The sequence below is a fragment of the Vulpes vulpes genome, chromosome 13, assembly GCF_048418805.1.
Source record: "Vulpes vulpes isolate BD-2025 chromosome 13, VulVul3, whole genome shotgun sequence".
In the NCBI taxonomy this organism is placed as follows: domain Eukaryota; kingdom Metazoa; phylum Chordata; class Mammalia; order Carnivora; family Canidae; genus Vulpes; species Vulpes vulpes.
In genome coordinates, this window is record NC_132792.1 from 123,702,998 (window position 1) to 123,730,163 (window position 27,166).

At 41.8% G+C, this 27,166-nt stretch overlaps 1 protein-coding gene across 5 annotated transcripts in view; it reads left to right on the plus strand.

Annotated features, from left to right (window-relative positions):
* SMYD3 (SET and MYND domain containing 3) overlaps positions 1-27,166 on the plus strand; it is a 703,593-nt gene that overhangs the window by 523,413 nt on the left and 153,014 nt on the right. For all 5 annotated transcript variants that reach the window (XR_011996317.1, XM_026003417.2, XM_072732818.1 and 2 more), the window contains 2 exons: positions 21,390-21,457; positions 22,980-23,082. Coding sequence is in view for 4 of the 5 variants with exons in the window: in XM_026003417.2 (XP_025859202.1) it covers positions 21,390-21,457; positions 22,980-23,082 (171 nt within the window). In the remaining variant the exon portion in view is untranslated. The remainder of the gene's footprint in view (positions 1-21,389; positions 21,458-22,979; positions 23,083-27,166) is intronic.

The window sequence follows — 27,166 nt, forward strand, 5'->3', positions numbered from 1 at the left end:
GTGCTTTAGTAGATACAATTTACTAAACACATTTTTTAAAAAGATTTTATTCATTTATTTATTTGAGAGAGAGTGGGGTGGGGAGTTGCAGAGAGAGAGGAAGAAGCAAACAGACCCTGTGCTGTACACAGAACCAGATGATGTGGAGCTTGATCCCACGACCCCAAGACCATGACATGAGCCCAAATGAAGAGTTGGACACTTAACAGACTGAGCTACCCAGGCATCCCCTAAACACATTTTAATATTACTTGATGTTAAACTGCTGGGCTTCCTTTGTGATATATAATACTGTGGTTGAGGAACAGACAGCAGAGTAATCACAGGATGCACTTTGGAAAGTATAAGAAATTTTTGTTATTGATGCTGTTCATTCTTTAACTTTAAACCCTACACATGAGCTAATTATCTTGAGATGTGCTTTCCCTACCTCCTCTCTTCAGAATAACAGCCTGAAAAATATTTTTAGGTAATTTAAAGATTTCATATAGTTGGAGTCCAGTAGATCAACGTGCAAACAAGTTTCCCAATGTAGTAAGTAAATTCAAATGTGTAAGAAAAAAAAAAGAGAATATCATCTTGCCTTATTTCTTTCTCCTAAACTATCTTGACTTCCTCTTTTGGGAAATATCAACACTTTACCCAAAGTATTTCTTTTTAGCACTTTCTGGTATGTTTTGGGGATTTTATGATTGTATGCCTATGAAATTCCTTTGTTCTAGATTCTTAGAGCCTTTTGCTCAGCCTCTAATTGTTACCCACTCTATCTGATAACTACCTTTCTGTTTGGAATCTATTGCCTTCCTAGAACTAAAAATACTTAGACTTCACCTTGATATAGCTTGTAGGTGTTTGTGTTGACTCCTGAATAAGGCAGGGCAGTTGGGTGTGTTCGAAGGCTTTCCCTGGGACAGGACACTCTCTGTGTCCCTGAGTATATTTGGGGGAATTGAGGCTCATCGTTTCAGGAAGTGTTTTTAAAACGCTCTGTTGCAGTGTGTAGCCAGTACAATACCTCCTTTTACTTAGTAAGTACCTGGAATGTCTACACTAGTTTACAAAATATATCATTGGGGACATGTTGACTTTCAGGGTTTCTTTTGCATAGAATGTGAGCCTTGCTAGGAGTGGGGTGGGGGTGGGTGGGGAGGGTACCTTCCCTTCGTCTTAACAGGAGCCTCTTCGAAGCCAGTATCACAGTCTTCTCAAATTATTGTGATTAGAACAGTAGTAATAATGATGCCCATCACCCAATCCTCTCCCTGTTTACCTATAAGCTGCCATTTCTTTCATTTGCTTCAGAGAATCAGCTTTCTGATTTTTAATGGGCTGAACTAGGTCAGAAGAGGTCACATAAAATCATTAGTTTACTTTTTTTCCCCCAATTCTTGTCTATCTTTTCTTTTTCATCATGACACTCCAAATACATCATCAGTAATTCTCTTTCCTGAGAGTCTTTGTAACTTTTTTGTTGTGGATTCATTGTTCTCTTAATCCTCTTTTCTTTTCATGCCTTGTTTCCTTTGGTTTCATTTTTTCTCCATTTCCTAAGGCGATCCTTGCATTTTAGCTCTTCAGGCTTACCTTTCATAGATATGCTTTCCTTTATTTTTCTTCTCCAAATAAGCTTCACCATAATCATCTTTACTTTGGAGCATTTCTGTTATTTTCTTTAAAACCAGCATTTCTTTAACCACATTGACAATTTACTAATTTTTTTTTCAAAAACATTAAATTAATTCTTGTTTGACTGTTAACACTGTTCGTTGTCTCTGAATTCAAAGTTGGAAACCTCACATATGCAAATTCAGTCATGCTTGCTGTAATTATCAAACCCTGATTCCTTTAGTGAATATGTTCTATTTTGCTTTTAGATGCTAGGGGAAAATGAGGAGCATGTGCAAAAGTAAGGCTGGAGGGAAAGAAAGAATCATGTTGGAATTTAATTTTTTTTTTTAAATAACTAAATCTGTGTATAACCCAAGAAAAGGAAAACCCGACTCTTATTTGTGGTAGTGAGCAGTAGGCTAGCTGTTGAATCTCACAAATTAGGAAGTTTGGGTGTTTTTTCTTCCAGAGGGTAATGCTGAGTAATCATTATAAAGGACAGTGTAAAGAAGTGGGGGGAGTTTTAATGGCCAGACTGCTGGCAGCTGTGTAATTGGGCATTTATTGATTGATTGATTAATTGATTATTTATCTGTTCGAGAAAGAGCAGGGTTGAGAGGACGGGCAGAGGGAGAGGGAGAAGTAGGCTCCCTGTCTAGTGGGGAGCTAGATGTGGGGCTCCATCCCAAGACCCTGAGATCATGACCTTGAGCCAAAACTAAGAGTTGGACCCTTAATCGACTGAGCCACCCAGGCGCTCCATTCTGACTTTCAGTAGTTGGGATTTATCTATCATCATGAAAAAATATTTTTAAGAACATCTGAAGAGTGTGTTGGCATCACGGGGAAGTGGCCACTGAGTGGACGGTTCACTCTCAGATCTCTATATAGTCCAGGAATGCTGCGGGCTCCTGGCCACTGGGGACCCTGGCTGGTATTTTAGGGGAGTACCCACTCCTTGGCATTGCACATAATACACGAGTGCAGAAACCATGTTTCTGCAGGGCACAGGTGCCCTGTTTTTGTTTGGTTCCTGTATAGTTTCTATATATGCCTTTATGTAGCTTTCTTCCGTTCCTGTATAGGCTGATCGTCTTGGAGGCCAGCGCTCTCAGTGAAAAATAGCCAGTGCAGATTCCAGAGCATTTAGTACCTGTCTGCACAGTTTGTCTGAATGGCTTTGAAAGCCATCTGCCACTTCTCTACCCAAACTGTCCTCCGAAGTGCTTTCTGTTGGTTATTTAGACAGAACTGTGTGGTGGGCGGAAAAAGAGACATGAATTTAGGTTTTTTAAAAAGATTTATTTATTCATGATAGAGAGAGACAGAGAGAGAGAGAGAGGCAGAGACACAGGAGGAGGGAGAAGCAGGCTCCATGCTGGGAGCCCAACACGGGACTTGATCCCGGAACTCCAGAATCACGCCCTGGGCCAAAGGCAGGCACCAAACCACCGAGCCACCCAGGGATCCCCTGAATTTGGGTTTTAAAGCAACTAATTTAAGTTCTGTTCCAAGGGAAATTGCCCTGTTTCATTCAGTATTGAAAGAAGATGTGCCTTGAGTCACCTCCAGAGTACAGCCAAATTTGGCAAAACCGTTAACTTGGCACAAGCAGTGTAACTTTAGATCAAGGTTGTATGTTGGGTTGTGAGTGATTTATGGCAACTGACTCAGAGGATGGTGAAAATAAAGTGCTGGAAGTGGTGGGGAATGAGTTTGGGTGTGAAGAGTCAGAGAGCAACCCAGTCTGTTCAGAGAGATAGAGGGGTGGCCAGAACCTGACATGGCACAAATGTCTTGCACATAGACACCAGTTATACAGAGCACAACTTCTGTTCTGTGAGAACCTGGAGGTTCACGCAGTGATGCTGTATTTCAGTCATTCTGGCCGTATATGTTTTCACAATTTTACATTCCTTGAACTGGAGTCCATTTCACAACAGATAGCCTGATGAACTTTGCTGATGCTTCTTCTTAGGAGAACAAAATGAAATAGTGCATCTTACCATTTATCGAGTGTGTCTTATAGCTGATGAACTTGGGTAATAATCGATCTTGCTACTATTTCCTAAGCTCCCTGTGTGCCGGGAGCTATTCTCGCATGCATTGTTAGCTCATTTATTTCTCACGGCTTTTCTGCTTTACAGGTTTCTGATAAATTCTGCTTCTTTATTTCTGGTTTCTTCCTAATCAAAATTAATTGGCCAATAATACGGAAATGCAGACACATAATTTAGCACATTGTAACCAACATAAAAATCCTAATTCCCTGATGTTTTTAAACATGATCAGGTGGGGGCACCTGGGTGGCTCAGTTAAGTGTCTGGCTTTGGCTCCAGTCATGATCTCAGGATCCTGGGATCAAGTCCCTCATCTGGCTTCCTGCTCCATGAGGAGTCTGCTTCTCCCTTTGCCTGCCACTTCCCTGCGCCCTCCCCCCACCCCCACTCCCCGCTAGTGTTCTCTCTCTTGCTCTCTGTCTCAATAAATAAATAAAATCTTTAAAAGATCTAATCAGGTAGGAAGGTGAAGGTGTTTGTGAAACAAGAAAAAACAATCACACAATCACATTTATTCGGCGGGGGTGAGGGGAGAGAGGTGGGAGGAGGGCCAGAGTGAGAGGGAGGGGTTCTTTGCAGTTCTGTCCTGATGACTCCATGTATAAATACCTACAAATACTGTGACATTCACATGACAAGGTGTCAGGGCTTCATTTTCTCTTTCTTTCTTTAGCCATTTGCTCTTTTGTAGCTGATTTATCTTTCCAGCCAGCCCGAGGGAGAGAATATCCCTCTCTTTGTGGCACTAATTTGGTAATGGTGTCTGGCTGCAGTCAGACCATGGGGAGAGTGGAGAATTCAAAGGCCATCCACTTTCCTTACATCTCCCAGCTGGTCCTTGGTAATCCCCAGGCATCCTTCCTGGATGATCATGTGGGGAGGCCAGCATGCCTCCCCGGGCCATGGACGCACAGAAGACTCATGTGTTTCTGAATTGAGCTGACAGATTAGAGTGCTGCCCTGCATTATTGCAACTTGTTTTTTGACAGAGTGACTTACAAAGAAATATGGCCAATAGTCAAAATCATCTTGGCTAAGAAAGGCTAAAATTTGTCAGAATTAGAGAAAAACGTGACATTTTTGTGCTTTCTTATTTCACTAGGCAGACTGGTGCAAGGGGTGGATTTTCCTACCTCCTCCGTGGTGTATAAAATAGGCCCTTGATGAATGAATGAATAAACCTCTATTTCTGAGGGCTGGGGTGCAGCACAGCACCATTCCAGACCTTGCCTGGACCTTACCGCTCCCCGCAGCCTGTCTTGTGTGTGATTCCTTCAGGGCTGAGTTTTCTGCTCCAAAGGTTATTTTGACAAACTAAATTCTGCTGATGTGTGGGGGCAGGTGAATATCTAGCCTTAGAAGAGTGTATCGATTTCCCTTAGCCTTCTGTCCTCATCCATGGAATGAAGGCACTGTTCTAAGAGCTCCCTTGTGAGAGGACTGGAGACCCTGAGAGACTGGGAACTAGAAGTGCAGGGGAGAGGGAGCACCTACTGTGGGAGTGCTAGTGCTCCCACCTCGGACAGCACAGGTGTGCCTCAGTGAGGGCTTTGCCTTGTTGCAAACAGTGGGCTCAGTGGTATGACTTTCAGGTGGCCTCCGGAGGTGGTGGAGGAAGGCTCTGCCGACCAGTTGGTCCCGGCACCCCTGCAGGCACTCTTCGTCTGGTGCACCAACGCCTGTGTCCAGCCCCTGCATCTCCTTCCTGGCTCTGCAGAGAAAGAATTACATCATGGCATTTCAGGCACCACTGTCTTTAATATAATTCTGCTTTTTCCTTCCTCTCCACGTTCAGTGATGCAGACTAGGATCAGGACACATTCTAGAGGTTTTCAAGGGTTTTTTTAAAACTAAGGAAAATGTGATGGGCTTCTCTTGTAATGTCTGCATCATCAGATGTCACCACACTCACCTTTAGGAAGTCACAGTAGTCTATGTGGGTATTAAGCTTATGCCAACTTGCTTCAATGTCAGGAAAACATTTTCCAGAATTTACAATTAGATTTATACTTTGCCTCTGTGTCATATAAGGAATAAGGAGTGTGGGTTATCCTTGTGAGTCCAGGTGGAGGTACCTCCTCTGGCACCCCGTTCTCATGTAGTCTTCTCTGACCTGGCCCTCTGCTGGGCACTGGCACTGCTGTCTCCCTGGCTGCTCCCGGTGTCGCTGAGGACAGGACTCGTGCTGACACCTTCCTGTAGCTTCAGAACCTGGTCTGTGCAGGTTGCTGAGTGGGTGTTTGTTATGGGAAGGGATGCAGACTGAGAGAGGAAGGAGGGAGAGACAGAAGGACAAGAAGAGATTTTTTGTTGTCGCATAATGATGATTGCCTTGGTTTATCAGCAATTCCATATGGAAGCCACAGAGTCTAAAACAAAGTCACCCGTACCGAATGTACTCTGTCCATCGGTATTGACTCAGCAAACATTTTTTGAGCATGCTCAGTGTGTAGACCAATCTGATCCAGGGGGAAAGGTAATGAAATACAGTTTCTCCCCTCTTGGAACTCAAATAAGAAATGGCTGTAACATACAGTGCAGGACGTGGGAGCAGATTCGTGCCCAAGTCTGGGAGCACCAGCCAGAGAGCCTCCCTCCCCCAGCAAGGCAGTCACAAGGCTCCTCCGGGAGAAGAGTTGAGCTGGGCCCAAAGGCTCACGGGAGTTGAGTAGATGCAGAAGAGGGGATGCTTCAAGCAGAGGGACTGGCTCGCCCTGCAGAGACAGGGAGGTGTGAAGAGTGGAAAGTGCAGAGAACAGCCCAGCAGGCAGAGAAGGAACGGAAGGAGAAGATTAGATCAGGACCATGTCCAGTCTCAGGGCTCGTCTCCCCCTAGGCCAGGGCTTGTCTATCTTTCTTAAAGCCATGCTTCTATTTTGCTCTCCTCCTAGGAGCCCCACAAACTAGTTAAAAAGAGTTTGTTAAACTTTCCTTTTGGTAGTGGACATCAAAAAAGGAAACATATGTTTAATCTCCTTTTCCAGAATCCCTCCTATCTTCATATTCTGGTGAACTGTGACCCAGGGAAGGGACCTCCCTGGGAACTCTTTGCAGGTCACTGGTGGAGGGGTGGAGGGGCAGCACGCAGATGTTTCATCTAGGGGCCAGCTCAGGCATCTGGTCAGGAGCAAGGCTGGGAGAGAACCATTTATGTATTCATTATGGTGGCAGAAGAGACAAATGATTACACAGAAATGCCACTAGTGTGTTTTGCATACCTGGCTGGAAGGAAGCAGGGACGGGGTACTTAGGAGCTACCTCCAGAGAAATGGGGGGTAGTGGGGAATGAAGCCACGATTTCTCTTCTCTTTTCCTTCCTTCTGTGTCCTGAAAACAAAGGAGTGCACCCTGAGAGGTCACAAGACGGACTGTCTGACCTCAACAGGGCTGCTAACTTCTTGAGGCCCCTGCACTGCATAGAATTGGGACCCTCGCCTGATCGGTGTCCACCCTTCCCTGTCTCCTGCCTGCATGGGTCATCAGGCACTGGGTGTGCATAGGCCACCACCGAAGGATGGACCCACTGAGGTGCCCCCTTGCCTACTGCCACTGCCTGCCAGAAACCGCCCCTGGTCCTGATCTCCAGGACACCCCTGTGTAGCTTGGGGACAAGCTGTGTGCCCTCCTCATGGTATAATATGAGGGGCTGCACTCCCTGAGGGGTCAATGTCAAGTACGATCATCATGACAAACCCTGCCACACAGAATTTCTCCTGGAAAGAGTATTCACCTCAGTTTCCCCATAAAGTAACCCCGGATCATGCTGGAATCTTTCATTGAGGTTTACGTGAAGCACTGGATTAGTGTTCGGTTTTATCTTCCACATAGAACATTTTTTCTATGGTTTCCTTTCTTCCATTAACTTGATGGAAAAACACAGCCGATCTGAGCCCCACTGTGCCTCATCCAGGTGAGCCTCACTTGGGGAATGCCCAACACCCAGCATACTTCATTTCAAATTTTAGCACCAGGACTAAGAGACATGACCATGCAGGGTACCAGCAGTAGATTTTTGCTCCAGTTACCTGGAAAGAGAAGAATGAGACGAGATGATCACGAAAGAGAACATTTTTAGAGACTCGAGCTGAACAAAAGAATCCTTAAGTGTTATCTGTTGCGGAAAGTTGAGCTCATCGTGATAATAAACTTTGTGGACAGGAACGTGACTACATGAAATGTTTGGCAGAAAGGACACTTACGGTAGAGCTGTGGAAACTATAACAATATCCTGTAATAAATTATTTAAGAATATCGCCATATTTCTGAGCCTCGGGATGTGGGAGGAAAATTAAACGATGGAAACCATGTTAAGAGCTTTTATACTTTTATACGTACTTGACAGACATACACTGCAAATGCTTTTCTCATCATCTGAGTTATATAAGGAGGTGGAATGCCAGGGTACATCCTAAGAGGAAGGACAAATTTCTGGATGTCATTCCTGTTTTGCTTTCTCTTATCAGAGACAATTATTTCAGACATAATGGGTTCCACTGTGAGGAAAGTCCTTAGAAAAATGAAGATGTGGGTGAGTTTCCGAAGACAGACTTGTTATCCACAAGGGCTGCATTTTGTGATTCTTCATTGGCTAACGTTGGGTAGCTCCACCTTGCGAACATTTGAAACAGGAAGCAAAATTCTATGATCCTGCTATCCCTGTGCTTACAATACTGGCCTTGATATTGACTTTAACCTTTGTAAGTCATCGTGGAGTCTTTTGTGTGTCTCGTGTACACTCTTGGTGACCATGGCTGGAAATGTGATCGATACTATTGCCATTGTGGAAACAGATAATACTTGAATTTACAGGATGTGGGACACGTGCCCAAGGGTGTTTGTGATACAGGATGTAGTAAAGCTGTGGTTCTTAATTAGATTATTTTATTGTTTACTTGGCTTGTCTTATAAAGTACATTTGCAGAACCTTTAGTAATATTCATATAAAGACAGATTTTTAGTTTTCTCATTTAACAACTGGTAGACATGATTTAATTTGCTTTAAATTAGATTACTTATCAATATTGGAATGAATACTTTTTATCAGCATCTTATCAACAGTTTTTATCCATCAACATACATTCAAATGAATGGTTTTAGTTTGGCCCTTAGCATCATGCTTTTAAAACCTGATGCTTACCATTCTTATAATCCACTCTTTAGAAAACCAACCAGATTAAATTTTGTAATTTTTATGTTGTTTCCAAGTGATGAGGTAAGAGAAGGTGCAAGCACATTTCAAATAACACACTGGAGACTTCAATGGCTTTCATGCCATCTGCTAAAAATAAGAGTATACACTCATTATTTGTTCTCCTTCTAACATTTTCTAAATAGGGGAGACATCTTGAGGTGGTGTAAGATTTCAAACAGATAAAAGTCATTATAATGGAGCATCTTGAGTCAAATTTATAAAATTATCATTTTTAGGTTCCTCCTTTACTTGTTTTCTAGCATCCTTGCTTGCTGTGTTTAACTAGGGTCTATTAAATTTGCAATCAGAAGAGCCTATGACAGAAACATAGAAAATTTCATCAGGTCAGACTCCACAAGGCTGTGGAGCAGCACAGTGATGGGGCCTGAGCATACTAACTCAACGCCTGCTCACAAATGAAACGTGGAGGCTCTTCAGCTATTTCCCAACCAAGGGAAAATATACTGCACTGATTGTTCTATTGATTGATTTTTAAAGACTGAAATTGAAAAGATGCCATCCATACCTATCCTTACTGTTGTAAACCTTCTGGAATTCTGGGATTTGTGATTTTTGTCATTTGAGTGCTGCCTCCTCACGTGCCAGCTCACCTCCTTCCCCAGCCTGAGTCCCTTCCGTTCTTCTGGTTGGTGGATTGTATACCTTTTGTGTTCTGGGCAAGGAAAAAATTGTAAATGAGTGACCAAAGGGGGAGGTAGGCTATCAGGAATGGCTGGAGTTGCATCATGAGAAATGGTTCAGTACTTGGCATGCAGATAGGAAGGATCAGGGGTAAAATTTTAAATCTCTTGAGGTTTAGGGGCACCTGGGTGGCTCAGTTGGTTAAGCGACCCCACTCTTGGTTTAGGCTCAGATCATGATCTCAGGGCCCTGGGATTGAGAACCCTGGTCAGGCTCTGCACTTAGTGGGGAGTCAGCTTGAGAATTCTTTCTCTCTCCCTCTGCTCCCTACCCCCGCTATCTCTCTCTCTCTGTCTGTCTCAAATAAATAAATCTTTAAACAATAAATAATAAATAAATAAATCTCTTGGGGTTTATGAGAAGATTCTGAAAAAATAGTTCTGTTTTTAATAAAATGTCATATGCCATGGAGGAGAATAATATACCCAGACTAAAATCATTACCATGCTTCTAAAATTAGAGAATTAATAGTGCTGGGTCGGCGGTGGGGGGAGCTGTTATTTTGTACAAAAACCTCTGCTTTGGGTTTTGGTATGTGCCAACTCTCCCTGCTTCCTTTCCTTCTATGCACAGACTTTAATAAAACGAAATGCAGTAAGCTCTCTGTTGAAAATTTACCTTTAGCCTCTCTATTAATAAACTCTGTGTGTCAAATTTGTGTGTCCTGCACATTCTACTTATGCCTTAAATAGAGAAATTATAAAGGAGATGCAGATGGTCTTTGAGAAAACTGCCTGATGTTTGTGTTTAGAAACTGAGTTCCCTTTTGTTTAAATCTTTTAAAATTTATATCTTTTGAAATTGAAAGCATTCTTTAAGGTCGGCTAGAAGCCAGCTACAGCTACTTGCACACAGACCAAGTACTTTGTAGAAGTGAGTAATTAGGGCGAGGAGGTACTGGGAAGTGGATGGCTTCTCCTGTTATGGTGTAGAAGTACTCTGTTCTGAATGGGTTGTGTGTTTTCTTAGGGCTGCTCAGCTTTGCCATTAAAAGATAATGGTATGTCGGTGATTTTCCCTTGTGTCTCAAATACCTTAATTTATCTGCTGCTACAATAAAAAGCTTCTAGTTCAGAAAATTTGAGGAAAATGTAAAATTTAAACATGTATATAAAATAACTCTCTGAAGTATTCACTTTGTGTTTTGGTAGGATGGCTACAGGGGAACTTTTATTTTTTATTTTTATTTTTTTTTTAAGATTTTGTTTATTCATTGAGAGACACAGAGAGAGAGGCAGAGACATGAGCAGAAGGAGAAGCAGGCTCCCTGCTGGGAGCCCAATGTGGGTCTTGATCACAGAATCCTGGGATCACTCCCTATGCCGAAGGAAGATGCTCAACTGCTAAGCCACCCAGGCATCCCAGCTACAGGAGAACTTTTAATCCCAGAACACAAATGCCAAGTTCTGGACCTAGAACCCAAACCAAATGACATAAAAGTATGGTTCATAGGATATTTATATATTATAGTTTATATATGTTTGCATTCCAGTATAGTTAGCATATAGTGTTGTATTAGTTACAGGTGTAAATATAGTGATTGAACACTTCCATACATCACCTGATGCTCATCATGACAGGTATACTCCTTAATCCCCTATCACCTACTTCACGCATCCCCCCCATCTGCCTCCCCTCTGGTCACCATCACTTTGTTCTCTAGACTTAAGGATCTGTTTTTTGGTTTGTCTCTTTTTTCTTTGTTTGTTTTGTTTCTTAAATTCCACATATGAGTGAAATCATGGTATTTGTCTTTCTCTGACTTTTTTCACTTACCATTATTCTCTAGATTCATCCATGTCATTGCAAATGGCAAGATTTCATTCTTTTTAATGATTGAGTAATATTCCATTGTATATACATAACCAAAGCTGCTTTATCCATTCATCAATCAATGAATATTTGGGTTGCTTCCATAGTTTGGTTGTTATAAATAAAGCTGCAATAAACATATGGGTGCATGTATGTTTTTGAATTAATGTTTTCATATCCTATTGGTATATTTCTAGCAGAGGAATTACTGGATCATAGGGTAATTGTAGTTCTAATTTTTTTGAAGACACTCCATATTTTTTTATAAATTTATTTTTTATTGGTGTTCAATTTGCCAACATATAGAATAACACCCAGTGCTCATCCCATCAAGTGCCCCCCTCAGTGCCCGTCACCCAGTCACCACCAACCCCCTGCCCACCTCCCTTTCTACCACCCCTAGTTCATTTCCCAGAGTTAGGAGTCTCTCATGTTCTGACTCCCTTTCTGCTATTTCCCACTCATTTTTTCTCCTTTCCCCTTTGTTCCCTGTCACTATTTTTTACATTCCCCAAATGAATGAGACCATATAATGTTTGTCCTTCTCCAATTGACTTATTTCACTCAGCATAATACCCTCCAGTTCCTTCCACATCGAAGCAAATGGTGGGTATTTGTCGTTTCTTTTTTTTTTTTATATAAATTTATTTTTTATTGATGTTCAATTTGCCAACATATAGAATAACACCCAGTGCTCATCCTGTCTAGTGCCCACCTCAGTGTCTGTCACCCAGTCACCCCCACCCCCCGCCCACCTCCCCTTCCACCACCCCTACTTTGTTTCCCAGAGTTAGGAGTCTTTCATGTTCTGTCTCCCTTTCTGATATTTTCACTCATTTTCTCTCCTTTCCCCTTTATTCCCTTTCACTATTTTTTATATTCCCCAAATGAATGAGACCATATGTTTGTCCTTCTCCGATTGACTTATTTCACTCAGCATAATACCCTCCAATGGTGGGTATTTGTCATTTCTAATGGCTGAGGAATATTCCATTGTATACATAAACCACATCTTCTTTATCCATTCATCTTTCGATGGACACCGAGGCTCCTTCCACAGTGTGGCTATTGTGGACATTGCTGCTAGAAACATCGGGGTGCAGGTGTCCCGGCGTTTCACTGCATCTGTATCTTTGGGGTAAATCCCCAGCAGTGCAATTGCTGGGTCGTAGGGCAGGTCTATTTTTAACTCTTTGAAGAACCTCCACACGGTTTTCCAGAGTGGCTGCACCAGTTCACCTTCCCACCAACAGTGCAAGAAGGTTCTCCTTTTTCCACATCCCCCCCAACATTTGTTGTTTCCTGCCTTGTTAATTTTCCCCATTCTCACTGGTGTGAGGTGGTATCTCATTGTGGTTTTGATTTGTATTTCCCTGATGGCAAGTGATGCAGAGCATTTTCTCATGTGCTTGTTGGCCATGTCTGTGTCTTCCTCTGTGAGATTTCTGTTCATGTCTTTTGCCCATTTCATGATTGGATTGTTTCTTTGCTGTTGAGTCTAATAAGTTCTTTATAGATCTTGGATACTAGCCCTTTATCTGATACGTCATTTGCAAATATCTTCTCCCATTCTGTAGGTTGTCTTTTAGTTTTGTTGACTGTTGCTTTTGCTGTGCAGAAGCTTCTTATCTTGATGAAGTCCCAATAATTCATTTTTGCTTTTGTTTCTCTTGCCTTCATGGATGTATCTTGCAAGAAGTTGCTGTGACCAAGTTCAAAAAGGGTGTTGCCTGTGTTCTCCTCTAGGATTTTGATGGAATCTTGTCTCACATTTAGATCTTTCATCCATTTTGAGTTTATCTTTGTGTATGGTGCAAGAGAGTGGTCTAGTTTCATTCTTCTGCATGTGGATGTCCAATTTTCCCAGCACCATTATTTATTGAAGAGACTGTCTTTTTTCCAGTGGATAGTCTTTCCTCCTTGGTTGAATATTAGTTGACCATAAAGTTGAGGGTCCACTTCTGGATTTTCTATTCTGTTCCATTGATCTATGTGTCTGTTTTTGTGCCAGTACCACACTGTCTTGATGACCACAGCTTTGTAGTACAACCTGAAATCTGGCATTGTGATGCCCCCAGCTATGGTTTTCTTTTTTAATATTCCCCTGGCTATTCGGGGTCTTTTCTCATTCCACACAAATCTTAAAATAATTTGTTCCAACTCTCTGAAGAAAGTCCATGGTATTTTGATAGGGATTGCATTAAATGTGTAAATTGCCCTGGATAACATTGACATTTTCACAATATTAATTCTTCCAATCCATGAGCATGGAATATTTTTCCATCTCTTTGTGTCTTCCTCAATTTCTTTCAGAAGTGTTCTGTAGTTTTCAGGGTATAGATCCTTTACCTCTTTGGTGAGGTTTATTCCTAGGTATCTTATGCTTTTGGGTGCAATTGTAAATGGGATTGACTCCTTAATTTCTCTTTCTTCAGTCTCATTGTTAGTGTATAGAAATGCCACTGACTTCTGGGCATTGATTTTGTATCCTGCCATGCTGCCAAATTGCTGTATGAGTTCTAGCAATCTTGGGGTGGAGGCTTTTGGGTTTTCTATGTAGAGTATCATGTCATCTGCGAAGAGGCAGAGTTTGACTTCTTCTTTGCCCATTTGAATGCCTTTTCTTTTTTGTTGTCTGATTGCTGAGGCTAGGGCTTCTAGTACTATGTTGAATAGCAGTGGTGAGAGTGGACATCCCTGTCTTGTTCCTGATCTTAGGGGAAAGGCTCCCAGTGTTTCCCCATTGAGAATTATATTTGCTGTGGGCTTTTCGTAGATGGCTTTTAAGATGCTAAGGAATGTTCCCTCTATCCCTACACTCTGAAGAGTTTTGATCAGGAATGAATACTGTATTTTGTCAAATGCTTTCTCTGCATCTATTGAGAGGATCATATGGTTTTTGTTTTTTCTCTTGCTGATATGATGAATCACATTGATTGTTTTACGAGTGTTGAACCAGCCTTGCATCCTGGGGATAAATCCCACTTGGTCATGGTGAATAATTTTCTTAATGTATTGTTGTATCCTATTGGCTAGTATCTTGTTGAGAATTTTTGCATCCATGTTCATCAGGGATATTGGTCTATAATTCTCCTTTTTTGGTGGGGTCTTTGTCTGGTTTTGGAATGAAGATGATGCTGGCCTCATAGAACGAGTTTGGAAGCATTCCATCTCTTTCTATCTTTCTATGGATACCCATTCTACTAAAGCTGTTCAGAAAGATAGAATTCCCCAGGGAAACCATCTGGCCCTGGACTTTTGTTTCTTGGGAGGTTTTTGATGACTGCTTCGATTTCCTCCCTGGTTATTGGCCTGTTCAGGTTTTTTATTCTTCCTGTTCCAGTTTTGGTAGTTTGTGGTTTTCCAGAAATGCGTCCATTTCTTCTAGATTGCCTATTTTATTGGCGTATAGCTGGTCATAATGTGTTTTTAAAATCGTTTGCATTTCCTTGGTGTTGGTAGTGAACTCTCCTTTCTCATTCATGATTTTATTAATTTGAGTCTTTTCTCTCTTCTTTTTAATAAGGCTGGCTAATGGTTTATCTATCTTATCAATTCTTTCAAAGAACCAGCTCCTGGTTTTGTTGATCTGTTCCACAGTTCTTCTGGTCTCTATTTCATTGAGTTCTGCTCGAATCTTTATTAACTCTCTTCTGCTGGGTGTAGGATCTATTTGCTGTTTTTTCTCTAGCTCCTTTAGGTGCAAGATTAGCTTTTGTATTTGAGTTCTTTCCAGTTTTTGGATGGATGCTTGTATTGCGATATATTTCCCCTTCAGGACTGCTTTTGCTGTATCCCAAAGATTTTGAATGGTTGTATCTTCATTCTCATTAGTTTCCATGAATCTTTTTAATTCTTCTCTAATTTCCTGGTTGACCTTTTCATCTTTTAGCAGGATGGTCCTTACCCTCCACGTGTTTTTTTGAGCAAACTTTTCACAGTGGCTGTAACAGTTTTCATTCCAACAGTGCACAAGGGTTATTTGTTCTCCACATTCTTGGCAACACCTGTTGTTTCTTGTGTTTTTGATTTTAGGTGTTCTTACAGGTATGAGGTGGTAACTCATTTGTATTTCCCTGATGTTGAGCTGATGTTGAGCATTTTTTCATGAGTCTGTTGGCCATTTGCATGTCTTCTTTGGAGAAATGTCTGTTCATGGCTTCTGCCCATTTTTTATTTGGATTATTTGGGTTTGGGGTATTACGTAGTATCAGTTCTTTATAGATCTTGAATGCTAGCCCTTTACCAGCTATGTCATTTGCAAATATCTTCTCCCATTCCAGAGGTTGCTTTTTAGTTTTGTTGATTGTTTCCTTTGCTATACAGAAGCTTTTTATTTTAATGTAGTCTCAATAGTTTAATTTTTCTTTTATTTCTCATGCTTCAAGAGATACACCTAGAAAAATGTTGCTACAGCAAATGTCAGAAATTACTGTTTGTGCTCTCTTCTAGGATTTTATGATTTCAGATCTCACATTTAGGTCCTTAATCCATTTTGAATTTATATTTTATATGGTGTAAGAAGGTGGTCTTGTTTCATCCTTTTTGCATGTAGCTGTTAGTGTTCCCAGCATCATTTATTGAAGAGACTGTTTTTTCCCCAGTGTATATTCTTGCCTCCTTTGGTAAAATTAATTAACCATATAATTGTGGGTATATTCTGGGTTCTTTATTCTGTTCTACTGATCTATGTATCTGTGCACCAGTACTACCATATTGCTTTATCACAGCTTTGTAGAATATCTTGAAATCTGGAATTGTGGATCTTGACACTTCCAGTTTTGTTTTTCTTTTTCATGATTGCTTTGGTTACTTGGGTTATTTTGTGGCTCCGTATAAATTTTAGGATTATTTGTTCTAGTTCTCTGAAAAATGCTGGTGGTATTTTGATGGGAATTAGATTAAATCTGTAGGTCACTTTGGGTAGTAGACATTTTAACAATATTTGTTCTTCCAGTCGATGAGAATGAAATAGTTTTCTGTGTTGTCTTCAATTTCTTTTATCAGTGTTGTATAGTTCTCAAAGTACAGGTCTTTCACCTTTTTGGTTAAGTTTATTCCTAGGCATTTTATTCTTTTTGGTGCAATTATAAATGTGATTGTTTTCCAAATTCCTCTTTCTCCCACTTCATTATTAGTGTATAGAAATGTAATGGATTTCTGTATATTGGTTTTGTATCTTACAACCTTTCTGAATTAATTTATCAGTTCTGATAGTTTTTTGGTGAAATCTTTAGGGTTTTCTATAAATAGCATTATATCATCAGTAAATAGTGGAAGTTCTATTTCTTCTTTACCAATTTTGATACCTTTTATTTCTTTTTCTTGTCTGATTGCTGTGACTGGTACTTCCAGTACTATGCCAAATAAAAGTGGTGAGAGTAGACATCCTTTTCTAGTTCCTGACCTTAGGGAAAAAGCTGTTTTCCACTATTAAGTATGATGTTAGCTGTGTGTTTTTCATACATGGCTTTTATTATGTTGAGGATGTTTCCTATAAACCCACTTTGTTAAGGGTTTTTATCATGTTTCATAGATTATTTAAAATTTTACTTCAGTTGTTTTTACAAAATACAGAGGTTCAACAATCACTTGTTCTAACTCACTAGAATTTTACTATCCAGAAAGACTACAGTGTTAGATTATAAAGGCTTTAGATTTTTTTGTGTGTATTTTTTATTGGAGTTCGATTTGCCAGCATATAGTATAACACCCAGTGCTCATCCCATCAAGTGCCCCCCTCAGTGCCCATCACCCAGTTACCCCATCCACCTGCCCACCTCCCCTTTCACTACCCCTTATTTGTTTCCCAGAGTTAGAAGTCTCTCATGTTTTTTCACCCTCTCTTATTTTTCCCACTCATTTTCTCTCCTTTCCCCTATAATCCCTTTCACTATTTTTTATATTCCCTGTATGAGTGAAACCATATAATGATTGTCCTTCTCCAATTGACTTACTTCACTCAGCATAATACCCTCCAGTTCCATCCACATCGAAGCAAATGGTGGATATTTGTCATTTCTAATGGCTGAGTAATAATCCATTGTATATATACACCACATCTTCTTTATCCATTCATCTTTCGATGGACACCGAGGCTCCTTTTACAGTTTGGCTATTGTGGACATTGCTGCTATAAACATTGGGGTGCAGGTGTTTCGGCTTTTCACTTCATCTGTATCTTTGGGGTAAATCCCCAGTAGTGCAATTGCTGGGTTATAGGGTAGCTTTATTTTTAACTCTTTGAGGAACCTCTACATAGTTTTCCAGAGTGGGTGTACCAGTTCACATTCCCACCAACAGTGCAAGAGGGTTCCCCTTTCTCCACATCCTCTCCAACATTTGTTGTTTCTAGTCTTGTTAATTTAAGGCTTTTGATTTTTTTTCAAAAGAAATATTTGTGAAGAATATACATAACTATATCCAATAATTATAAAATAACTTAAATGTATATTTTAGTTTTATGTCATGGGAAATATTTTAAAGTAATACTCCATAATACTCCAACTTAGTTTTTATAAAGAGTTTTTTTAACTGAAATAATCCCATTAATATGCTTTTCTAAAGACATCTGTGTGAAGTCTTCATTCATTGTTTAACCTGCGCAATTTTCCAAGAAAATTGTTTATACAAGGAAATACTTTGGAAAGTATTTAAACTTTTATTTCTGGGCTTTATTTCCATTCTTTTATTTCTTGGTATAAAGAGGAATTCCTTTCAGATTTTTACTTGAGCACATATGGATATACTAGTGAGTGAAACCAGTATTTTTAATAAAAGTGGGAGTAGGCACAAAGTTACAACTGTTCTGGCTCAGGAATACTCGCACAAAACACCTCTCAGGATAATATGAATGAGGAACTTATCTGGAATTGGTGCAGTAGGACTTTAAAACATCCTACCTAGGAATCTTGGGTGGCTCAGTGGTTGAGTCTGCCTTTGGCTCAGGTCCTGGTCTCAGAATCCCAGGATGGAGTCCCACAACAGGCTCCCTGTGGGGAGCATGCTTCTCCCTCTGCCTAAGACTTTGCCTCTCTCCGTCTCTCTCATGAATAAATAAATAAAATCTTAAAAAAAAAATTGTACCTATTTTGTGGAGTAGGGCAGAAGGAGAGAGTAGCTGACAGGTACCAGTGAAAACAGGAGAAGGAAAAGAAGGGAGAAAAGTTAACAAAGGAAAAGATGCCAGAAAAGTGGGAGGGAAGGCAAGGGGTATGGGGACTCTTGCTCACTCATTCATTCATTTTGCACATATTAATTTTGTGCCCCATGTATCAAGACCCTGGGCATATTTTTGCGTGTGTTGATTGGGGGCGGGGGGCAAGAGTGCATGAGAGGGACAGAGGGAGAGGGAAAGAGAGACTCCCCAGCAAACTTCCTACCCAGTGGAGCCTATCATGGGGCTCCATCTCATGATCCTGAGATCATGACCTGAGCTGAAAATCAGGAGTTGGTCGTTTAACCGACTGAGCCACCCAGGTGCCCCAGGCTCCTGGCATTTTAAGCAGAGGATCAATAAGAAGCCCTTATGCTCTTCTCAGGCCTGAGCCTGTCATCCCATCCATTGGACTAATGGAAGAGAGTTTGAAACAAAAGATGAGCCAGAGTGGAGAGAGAGAATGGGCAGAGATCTGAGCAAGGATCTCAACAGATTGGATGCCTAGCGACAAGAGAGATGAATGATTAACTTCTTACTCCTTGTCAGAGTGTGGAACCACATCTGTCTCTCCTCTTCCACACCTGCAGGGTACCTGTGACTTACTTCTGGCTTCTTCTCTGACCCTGTCCTAGATAGGGACCCCCTGGGGACCCTGAGGACCACACCCACACAACATCCACCTCCCAGAAAAACCTGTATTAGTGTCTTTCCATAGGCAGCCACCATCTCTGCCCTCTCAGTATTTTACACTGGAGTTGGTTTTAGTGTCAAGTAAACGGGTAGATAATAACCCAGGATGATAAATGCTGCTAACAAGACATAAGTCAGCCAAGTATGTGGGATTGGGAAAAGTTTCCTGGAGGAAGACCTAGCCAAGCTCACATTTCCCCCTGTTAGCTCTTTCTTTTTAAAAATTCTGTCAGAATAAATCTATTTTGGAAAAACCTTTAATTTGCTTCACAGTGGAGCAAAAATGTTTGCATTTTGGTTTGATTCAAAAGTTAACAAATTAGATTGGTTTGATCCGATTTTTCATTGGTGGATTAATTTTGGTAAAGTCCTGATCACACTTTAAAAATACATGCTAAAATTTGTTATTCCTCACCCCCAAATTCATACCCGTTTAAAAATGTTTAGACATTTTAGAGTTCCTAAAAGAAAACACAGGATCTTTTGTCCTAGATTTCCACCATCCATTTTATACATAAATATGTATAGGCAGTGCACTGTTGCAACTTAATAGGAACCACATGCCCTTAAAGCAGTTTAACTAGTGTGTGTTTAAAATATGTGTGTACACCAACTTATTTCCCGATTCAAAACTGTAGTTTTATCAGACTTTTAGAGGAAATGCCAAATCGTGATAGTTTGTACTAGATTTCATAAAAGCGCTCTTTAGAGTGGTGGAAGAGTCTCAGGAATGAATGCTTTTTCATACTTTATGTTCTTTCATATAAAGCTGATTTAGAGAAATTCGTTGTCACTTGTTTTTTCTCCTTTACAGAAACTTTTTAACAATAAGTCAGCATCCACTCATAGTCCCTGGTTCATCTCAAGTCTGTGGTGACCTCTCCTACTTTCTTCTTGATGGGCTTTGTTCTGTTTTGTTCTAAGTGTCTATCTCCAGCCCAGCTGCTGCGTTGAACTCCAAGCACTCATGCTTCATCTTGGCTGAAATGTCTGATGGGACATTTCAAGTTTAATATGGCTTAAAACAGCCCCTGGACTTCTTCCAACTCCCTGCAACCGGGCCTGTTCCTCTTACAGTCTTGCTCATGTTCATGATGGCAACCATAGCCAAGCCTGTGTAGGCCCAAGTGCAAACCTTATCCTTGACTCTTTCCATTCCCCTGGGGGCAGGTCATCGGGTAAATCCTGTTGGCAGCACCACTGCCTTATCCCCACTTCCGCTACCAGAATCCATGCCTCAGTCTCATCTAGGCTTCTCATTCCCTCTCCATCACCCTTGCCTTTCTATAGCCCATTCTCTACACAATAGCCAGAGAAATCCTTTCCAAACAGAAACTGATCCAGTCATGCCTTGACTCAGAAGCACCCCAGTAGCTTTCTGTCTCATTTAGAATAAAATTTAGACATGGCCCTAAGTGCCTGTATGATCTAACTGCCACTCTGATCTCATATTTTACCCCTCTTCTTCTCCCTTACCCTGCTTTGCCCACACTAACTTTCTTGCTGTTACTCTGTACCTAAGAATATTCACACCTCAGGGCCTTTGCACTTGTGCTTTCTCCTGACAGGAACATGCATGACCTCAATATACACATGTTCATTTCCACAACTTCTTGGGTCTCTGCTTAAATGTCATCTTATGCTCCAGAGCTTTCCTGAGCACTTTTTCCTCTGTGCCTTTACCTTTCTTCCTTAGCACTTATTCACGTGTGACATTTGACAGGCTGCTGCTGTTCCTTATGAGATACACAGTGACATTTGGAAACTGCAGGTAGTTTGAGGGGGAAAAAATCCAATGTGGTAGGAGTCTCTAGTTCTCACAAATAGATTATTTGTATTTTGAAACTTGAACCTGGCTTGGAACTGTGTAATTTAGGGGTCGGGGGGAGGGGATTAGATTGAAATTAATGCCTTGTGCTGGTTTAAGCCTAAATTTTTGTACAGGATGTTGCTATTAATGCACTTACCCTGCCCTTCTTCAGGGAAGCCTGTCCCAGATACATTCTTTTACAAATGAAAGAGCATCCCTGTTTGGCTTGGATCTTTCCAAAGCAGCTACAAAAAATATTGAAAGTGCTCCATTTGATTTTGAAAATCTCTGTCTTCTGCCTGCAACATTTCTTAGGTGACTCTGGTAATCCCAATGGTCTTTCCCTTGTTTTTACAGGTGATCTGCAATGCTTTCACCATCTGTAATGCAGAGATGCAGGAAGTTGGTGTTGGCCTCTATCCTAGGTATGGTGAATGGTATTTCATTTACTTGAAGAAACAACTATAATTCACCCGGCTCTCTGACCTCGTAGAAGGTGTCAGAAAGGCGATTACAGCTGCTGGCTCATGAGCAATGCTTGGAACCTAATGACAAATTATGAGAAAGCAGAAAATGTTAAGTTTAAAGAAAAGAATTTTATAGCCCCGTGGTATATGCTGTGGTATGAGCAGAGATGCAGACCTCAGACCTAAATTCTTGCTCTCAGGAAAAGAAGTTGGGGTTTGTGGGTGCTAATAAAATTTGGTTATTACCTTGGGGTGTCTGGGTGGTTCAGTCGGTGAAGCATCTGCCTTGGATTCAAGTCATGAGTCCAGGGTCCTGGGATCGAGCCCCATATCGGGCTCCCTGCTCAGTGGGGAGTCTGCTTCTCCCTCTGCCCCTCCCCACCCAGCTTGTGCTCTCTCTCCCTCTCTCAAATAAATAAATAAATCATCTTTAGAAAATGTTTGTTTAGTGCCCCATCCTTGCCCTGATCTTTTCCCCCAGCCTTTTGGGCAGAAGCACCAGTTGGGTTGATTTTGTCTTTTGGCTTAGCTTCAACTAAGTTGAGCCCTGTGCTCAACTCCAAGCTCCAACTTTCAAGGTTGGCCTTCTGAAGTGCTCTGTGCCACTGCCGCTGAGGTGACCTCATCCCCTGAGCTACCAGGCTGTCCCTCCACAAACACCGCAGTCACTCATTTCATTTTGTTTTCGCCACTGTTAAGGTGCAAATACAAATATAGCCCTTTTTATAATTAACTGTGAAACTGAGAATTTGGCTTCTTTTCTTTCTTCTCACAAGAGTTGTGAATCACCGGTATATTGTTCTGGGTCCTCAGGGTACACTGGCACAGAGAGGCCCAGGGTTCACAGCACCTGGTTCCGATTCAGTGCACTCCCAGCTGTGCGTCCTGGCCAGCTACTTCCCTGCACGTGGCAATTGCTTTGTCTGTAAATGCCCCTCGTGAGAGTCACGTGGTGATATACGTGTGCAAGGGCAAAGAAAGTGCTTTCTACACAGTGAAGTGTAGAGGTGCAGCCTCCCTGGTACTAAAACAACCAGGTGGGGGCCCTGGACACTCCAGCGTCAAGATGCTAATGCCATTGGCTTTCTGTGTGAGAGTGAGAGGGGGGACTCTCCTTAGCCCTTGGCCTGGCTCTGGGTATCCCAGGACAGGAGGCAAGGCCTGCACAGAGCTGCGTGAGAAGGGCCCCAGGTGTCCTGGCTGCCATTGAAAGGCACAGCTGTCTCCCATCTTCATCCCCAGGGAGATCTCAGAAAATATTTTTGTTAACACACTTCCCTACGTGGCCTCATTTTGGGGGGCATTTTGCTTCTTGCCATGTGGTCTAGGGACGTTTCTGGGATCTCCCTGGTGCACTGCTGACCTTATCTGCCCCTCCCTGCCCCCGCCGTGCTAAAGTGTCTTTTGCTTACTATATTCATTAGCTTTAGGTGTCTGACTATCTGCTGAGTGACAGTACCCCCTTCTCTCTTTCCTCCAGTATGTCTTTGCTCAATCACAGCTGCGACCCCAATTGTTCCATTGTGTTCAACGGGCCCCACCTCTTACTGCGAGCAGTCCGAGACATCGAGGCAGGAGAGGAGGTAAGCAACCTACTTTTCCCACCACCTGGCCCCCTTTTGCATCCAGGACCCTCTCGGTATGGCCCTTCCCTGAAACCAGTTGTGCTTGAGAGATAGCTTGTCATTAACCTGCCAGCGGGGGAAGAGCTAGGAAGTGTCCCTCCAGCCACAGATTTGCCCCTCAGTGCTTGTGCAGGATTACAGATGGGCTGATTTTGTAAATCACTGTTTCTCTGGATTCCAGCAGCTCCTCTTGAACATGTGCAAGAGAGAGGTATGAGTGTGTGATGGTGTGTATGTGTTCTATGTGTGTGACAGCTCACCAGCCCCTCACATTCCTGCCCGTGGCCATCCCTTTGTGCGCGGGAGGGCAGCCTGGCTTGTGGGATCCCAGGCCACTCATCACATCTTGAAGGTGACTTGTTTTTATCTCAATGACAAGAAAGTAACAAGACTTACTCGTTCATGTGGTCATGGAGCCTTTACAAACCTATCACCATCTCTGTGTGATTGTTAGGGAAAGATGTGAAGGGAAGAGAGGCCAGGGGGGTATAGCTTCCAACGGCAACTGAGCCTTGACGTCCAGGTTTCCTTCTCAGAAGCGCCAGGTCTCACAAGGCAGCTGCAGATGGGCTGCCCTGGGGCTGCCAAGCCAGAGCCCGCTGAGGGTTTGTACATGTACCACCCTGAAATGGGGTTATGGGTATTCACACTCTGGAGAACCTGGTTTCCTTCTACCTTGCAATTTGCTAAAGTGGATATTTATTGCACGGAAAGCAGAGTATCATAAGCTTTTATTGCATTGATGCAGCACTCAGGCAATAAAACTTAAACTTGAGGGCACCATATTTTATGTAGACAGAGATTTGGCTTTGATAAGACTCCCTCCAATCTGATTTTCAATGGAATAAGCTGTCTCTTATACAGCCACTTACTGGATTTCCCATTTTTTAGGAGCCCTGTGCTCAGTACACTGGGGTATCTGTCAACGAGATGGAGAATTTAATTGTTTTTTCCCTAGAGCCACATGGATTTCAAGGCAGGTAAAAAAGGGAGGCACTGTCCATTTGTAGCATCATTAGTGCAGGAGCTGAGGGCCAACTGTCTTCGATGAAGATGTTACTGCTGCTGACTTGAGGATGGCTTACTAAATTAAAAAAATCAATAACTTGAGAGGCAAACAGAAAAACTATTAGAAACAGACAGAATTTTCAGGAACAACAAAGAAATTTTCCTATGTCTTGTTTTCTAGGCTTGGCTGCCAATTATTTTCCTGGGTTCTTTTCATTCAGTTGAAAACGTCTTGTTTGGTGCTGATTTCACTTCTTTCATGTCCTTTTTCCTCCATCTCTGGAGCAACAAGCAAATCCTTCCTCTTGGTTGACACAGAATAACTCTGCTCCATGTCAGGCCCTGCAGACTCAGATGTGTCTTTCATGATACTTACCAAAGTGGCTTCCCAACAAAGGGAGGATTCTCCCCATACATCCTGTCCTACCATCTTGTTTGGGAGATGACTTTGTTTGATTGAGGTATAATGGACGTACGACATTGTGTAAGTTTTGGGTGTATCACACAACAATTTGATGTTTATATATATTGTGAAACAATCACCTCAGTGCATCTGGTTAACATCTGTCACCAAATAGTTACAGAAATTTTTTCTCCTGTGAAATGAACTTTTAAGATGTACTCTCATAGGGGCACCTGGGTGACTTAGTCCATTAAGCATCTGCCTTCAGCTCAGATCATGATCTCAGGGTCCTGGATCGACTCCTGCATCGGGCTCCCTGCTCAGCGAGGAGTCTGCTTCTCCCTCTGCCCTACTGCCCTGTTTGTGCTCTCTCTCTGTCAAATAAATAAATAAATGAAATATTTAAAAAAATTTTAGTCTCTTAGTAACTTTCAAATATGCTTTGCAGTGCTGTTAACTACAGTTGCCATGCCGTACCTTACATCCCCTAGGACTGTTTCATACCTGGCACTTGTACCTTTTTACCTGCTTGACCCATTTTGTGCTCCCCCCTCCCCCAGCCCCGCTCTGGCAACTACGGATCTGTTCTCTGTGTCTATGAGCTTGGGGTTTTTTTGTTGTTGTTGTTGTTTGTTTTGTTTTGTTTTGTTTTGTTTTGAGCTTGTTTTTTTATTTTGGTATTTGTTTGTGTGTTTGTTTCAGAAAATAAAATCTCCCCACCCTATCTGGTTTTGGTGGGAACATTTTGTCTGCAGGGCTGTCCCCCTCTCCCATTTTCCTGAGTTAATATTACACACCTTTTCGGGTCCTTTCAAACATCATTTCCTCTATAAACCTTTTCCACATTTCCCAAATTACAGGAAATGTCTTTTTGCTTTGAGGTCTCCTTTACAATGGTTCTTTTCTTTGCAGTTATTCTGACTCTTCTGGTGACTCCTCTGTTCAGCCATAAGCTTCATGGGGACAAGCCATTGTATCTTACTATCTCATTTAGTACTCAGTACTTGCACCCAGGAAGCTTCCATAGCTCATTGTTGACTTGACTTCCCATTCAGTTGAGCTCATATGAAGACCAGGAGTGCTTCTCACCAAGGTGACTGTTGGCATTCTGGATGAATCAGCCGTTCCTTGTGTAGGACGCTTGTGTCAGGGAAGGCTGATGTCCTGAGTCCCTGTTCAGCAGATACCTGTGGCCACCCACCCCCAATGACTGACAGACCTCCTGTTCATTTAACATTGGTCTGTTGGGGCAGAGATGGGGCAGAAGGAGAACCAGGAGCAAAGACATTTTGAGGTTAAGAGGGGCAGTTCCTTTTTATTGTGCAAATATTTGCTTAAACTGGGCAAGGAAGTAAATTTAGAAATGTTTGGCAGTTTCGTAGGATCAACTCTGCATTTTGGTTTTGCTGCTCACCTGGGCACTCCCCAGTTCTAATATATGCTTCATGGGATTGAGTTTCGGAATGGAGGCTCTTTGAGGGAAGTCTCCATAGTGCTTCTTATAGAGAAGATCCTTACTCTCTACTTGTTGAGTGAGTGAATAAAGCTTTGTGAAAGGCAAAACCAGAGGTGGAATAGGATATGAACCATTCTTAAAACTACCACTAATCTTCAGGTGTGTCCCACGGGCCCCAGAAAGAAAGTAATGTGATAGCCAGCCAGTGCCAGTTTGAGATGAGAGCATTTCAGACCTCAGCCAAGAAGAGCTGGGAATTTGCATAGGTTCCTTAGTAGCAGGAGTCACCATGGAAATTCCCTACCCTTTGTTTCTCTGCACATAAAGCCATCTCTTGGACCACTTTCAGACCATTCCCTTCAAACCAGCACAGTTTCTAACACTTGGCTACTTAAAGATTTCCACTGTAATGCTGAGCTGTTGGGTCTCTTGGTTTGGTTTAGTTTGGTTTGGTTTTGCTTTGGGGTTTTTGTCTCCTTATCTAGCTCCTCCTTACAGAGATGTTTATAGTAAGGTTTAAGGCATGGCTCATGTGCTAGATTGCGGATGGCTGCCTCTTCAGGGTTTTGGTAAGCTATGACATTTGTTATAATCGGTTTTGCAATTTGTAACTGTAATTTTCTGATATTTTACCTTCCTCTAAACTGAGTTTTATTATTGATTCTTAATCTTTCTTATTAATGTGTACGAGTAAATTAATACATCTTATTTTCAGAAAGCTAGTTCTAAAATGCAATACAATAAAGAGGCATAACCTAAAATATCCTTTTAAAGTATAAAATATTTCTGCTTGAAATTTTGTGTCAAAAAGTGTCTTATCAAATGACAGTGTTCTAAAACATAGATCAGGTAAGAAAACTGGACAGTCCAGGCCACCATTGTGGGAATTTCTGGTTAGAAGAGGTTGTAGTTATTACGAATAACACCACTTGCTACCAGCATTCTCTGGAGCCATAGCGACCTGGAGAAATGTGATTTGCATAAACTGAGTGTGTTGATACCTGTAATATTTTAATCTAAATGGTTGTGGGATTAAGACAGTCTGTTTCTTCTCTCATCTTTACTTATGTTCTAAGTCATTTGACAAATTTGCTGCCTACTTATTGGGTGTCATGTCCTGGGCTGGGCATTGGGAATAGAAAGATGAATAAGACCCCGCCTTGCCTTCAGGAGCT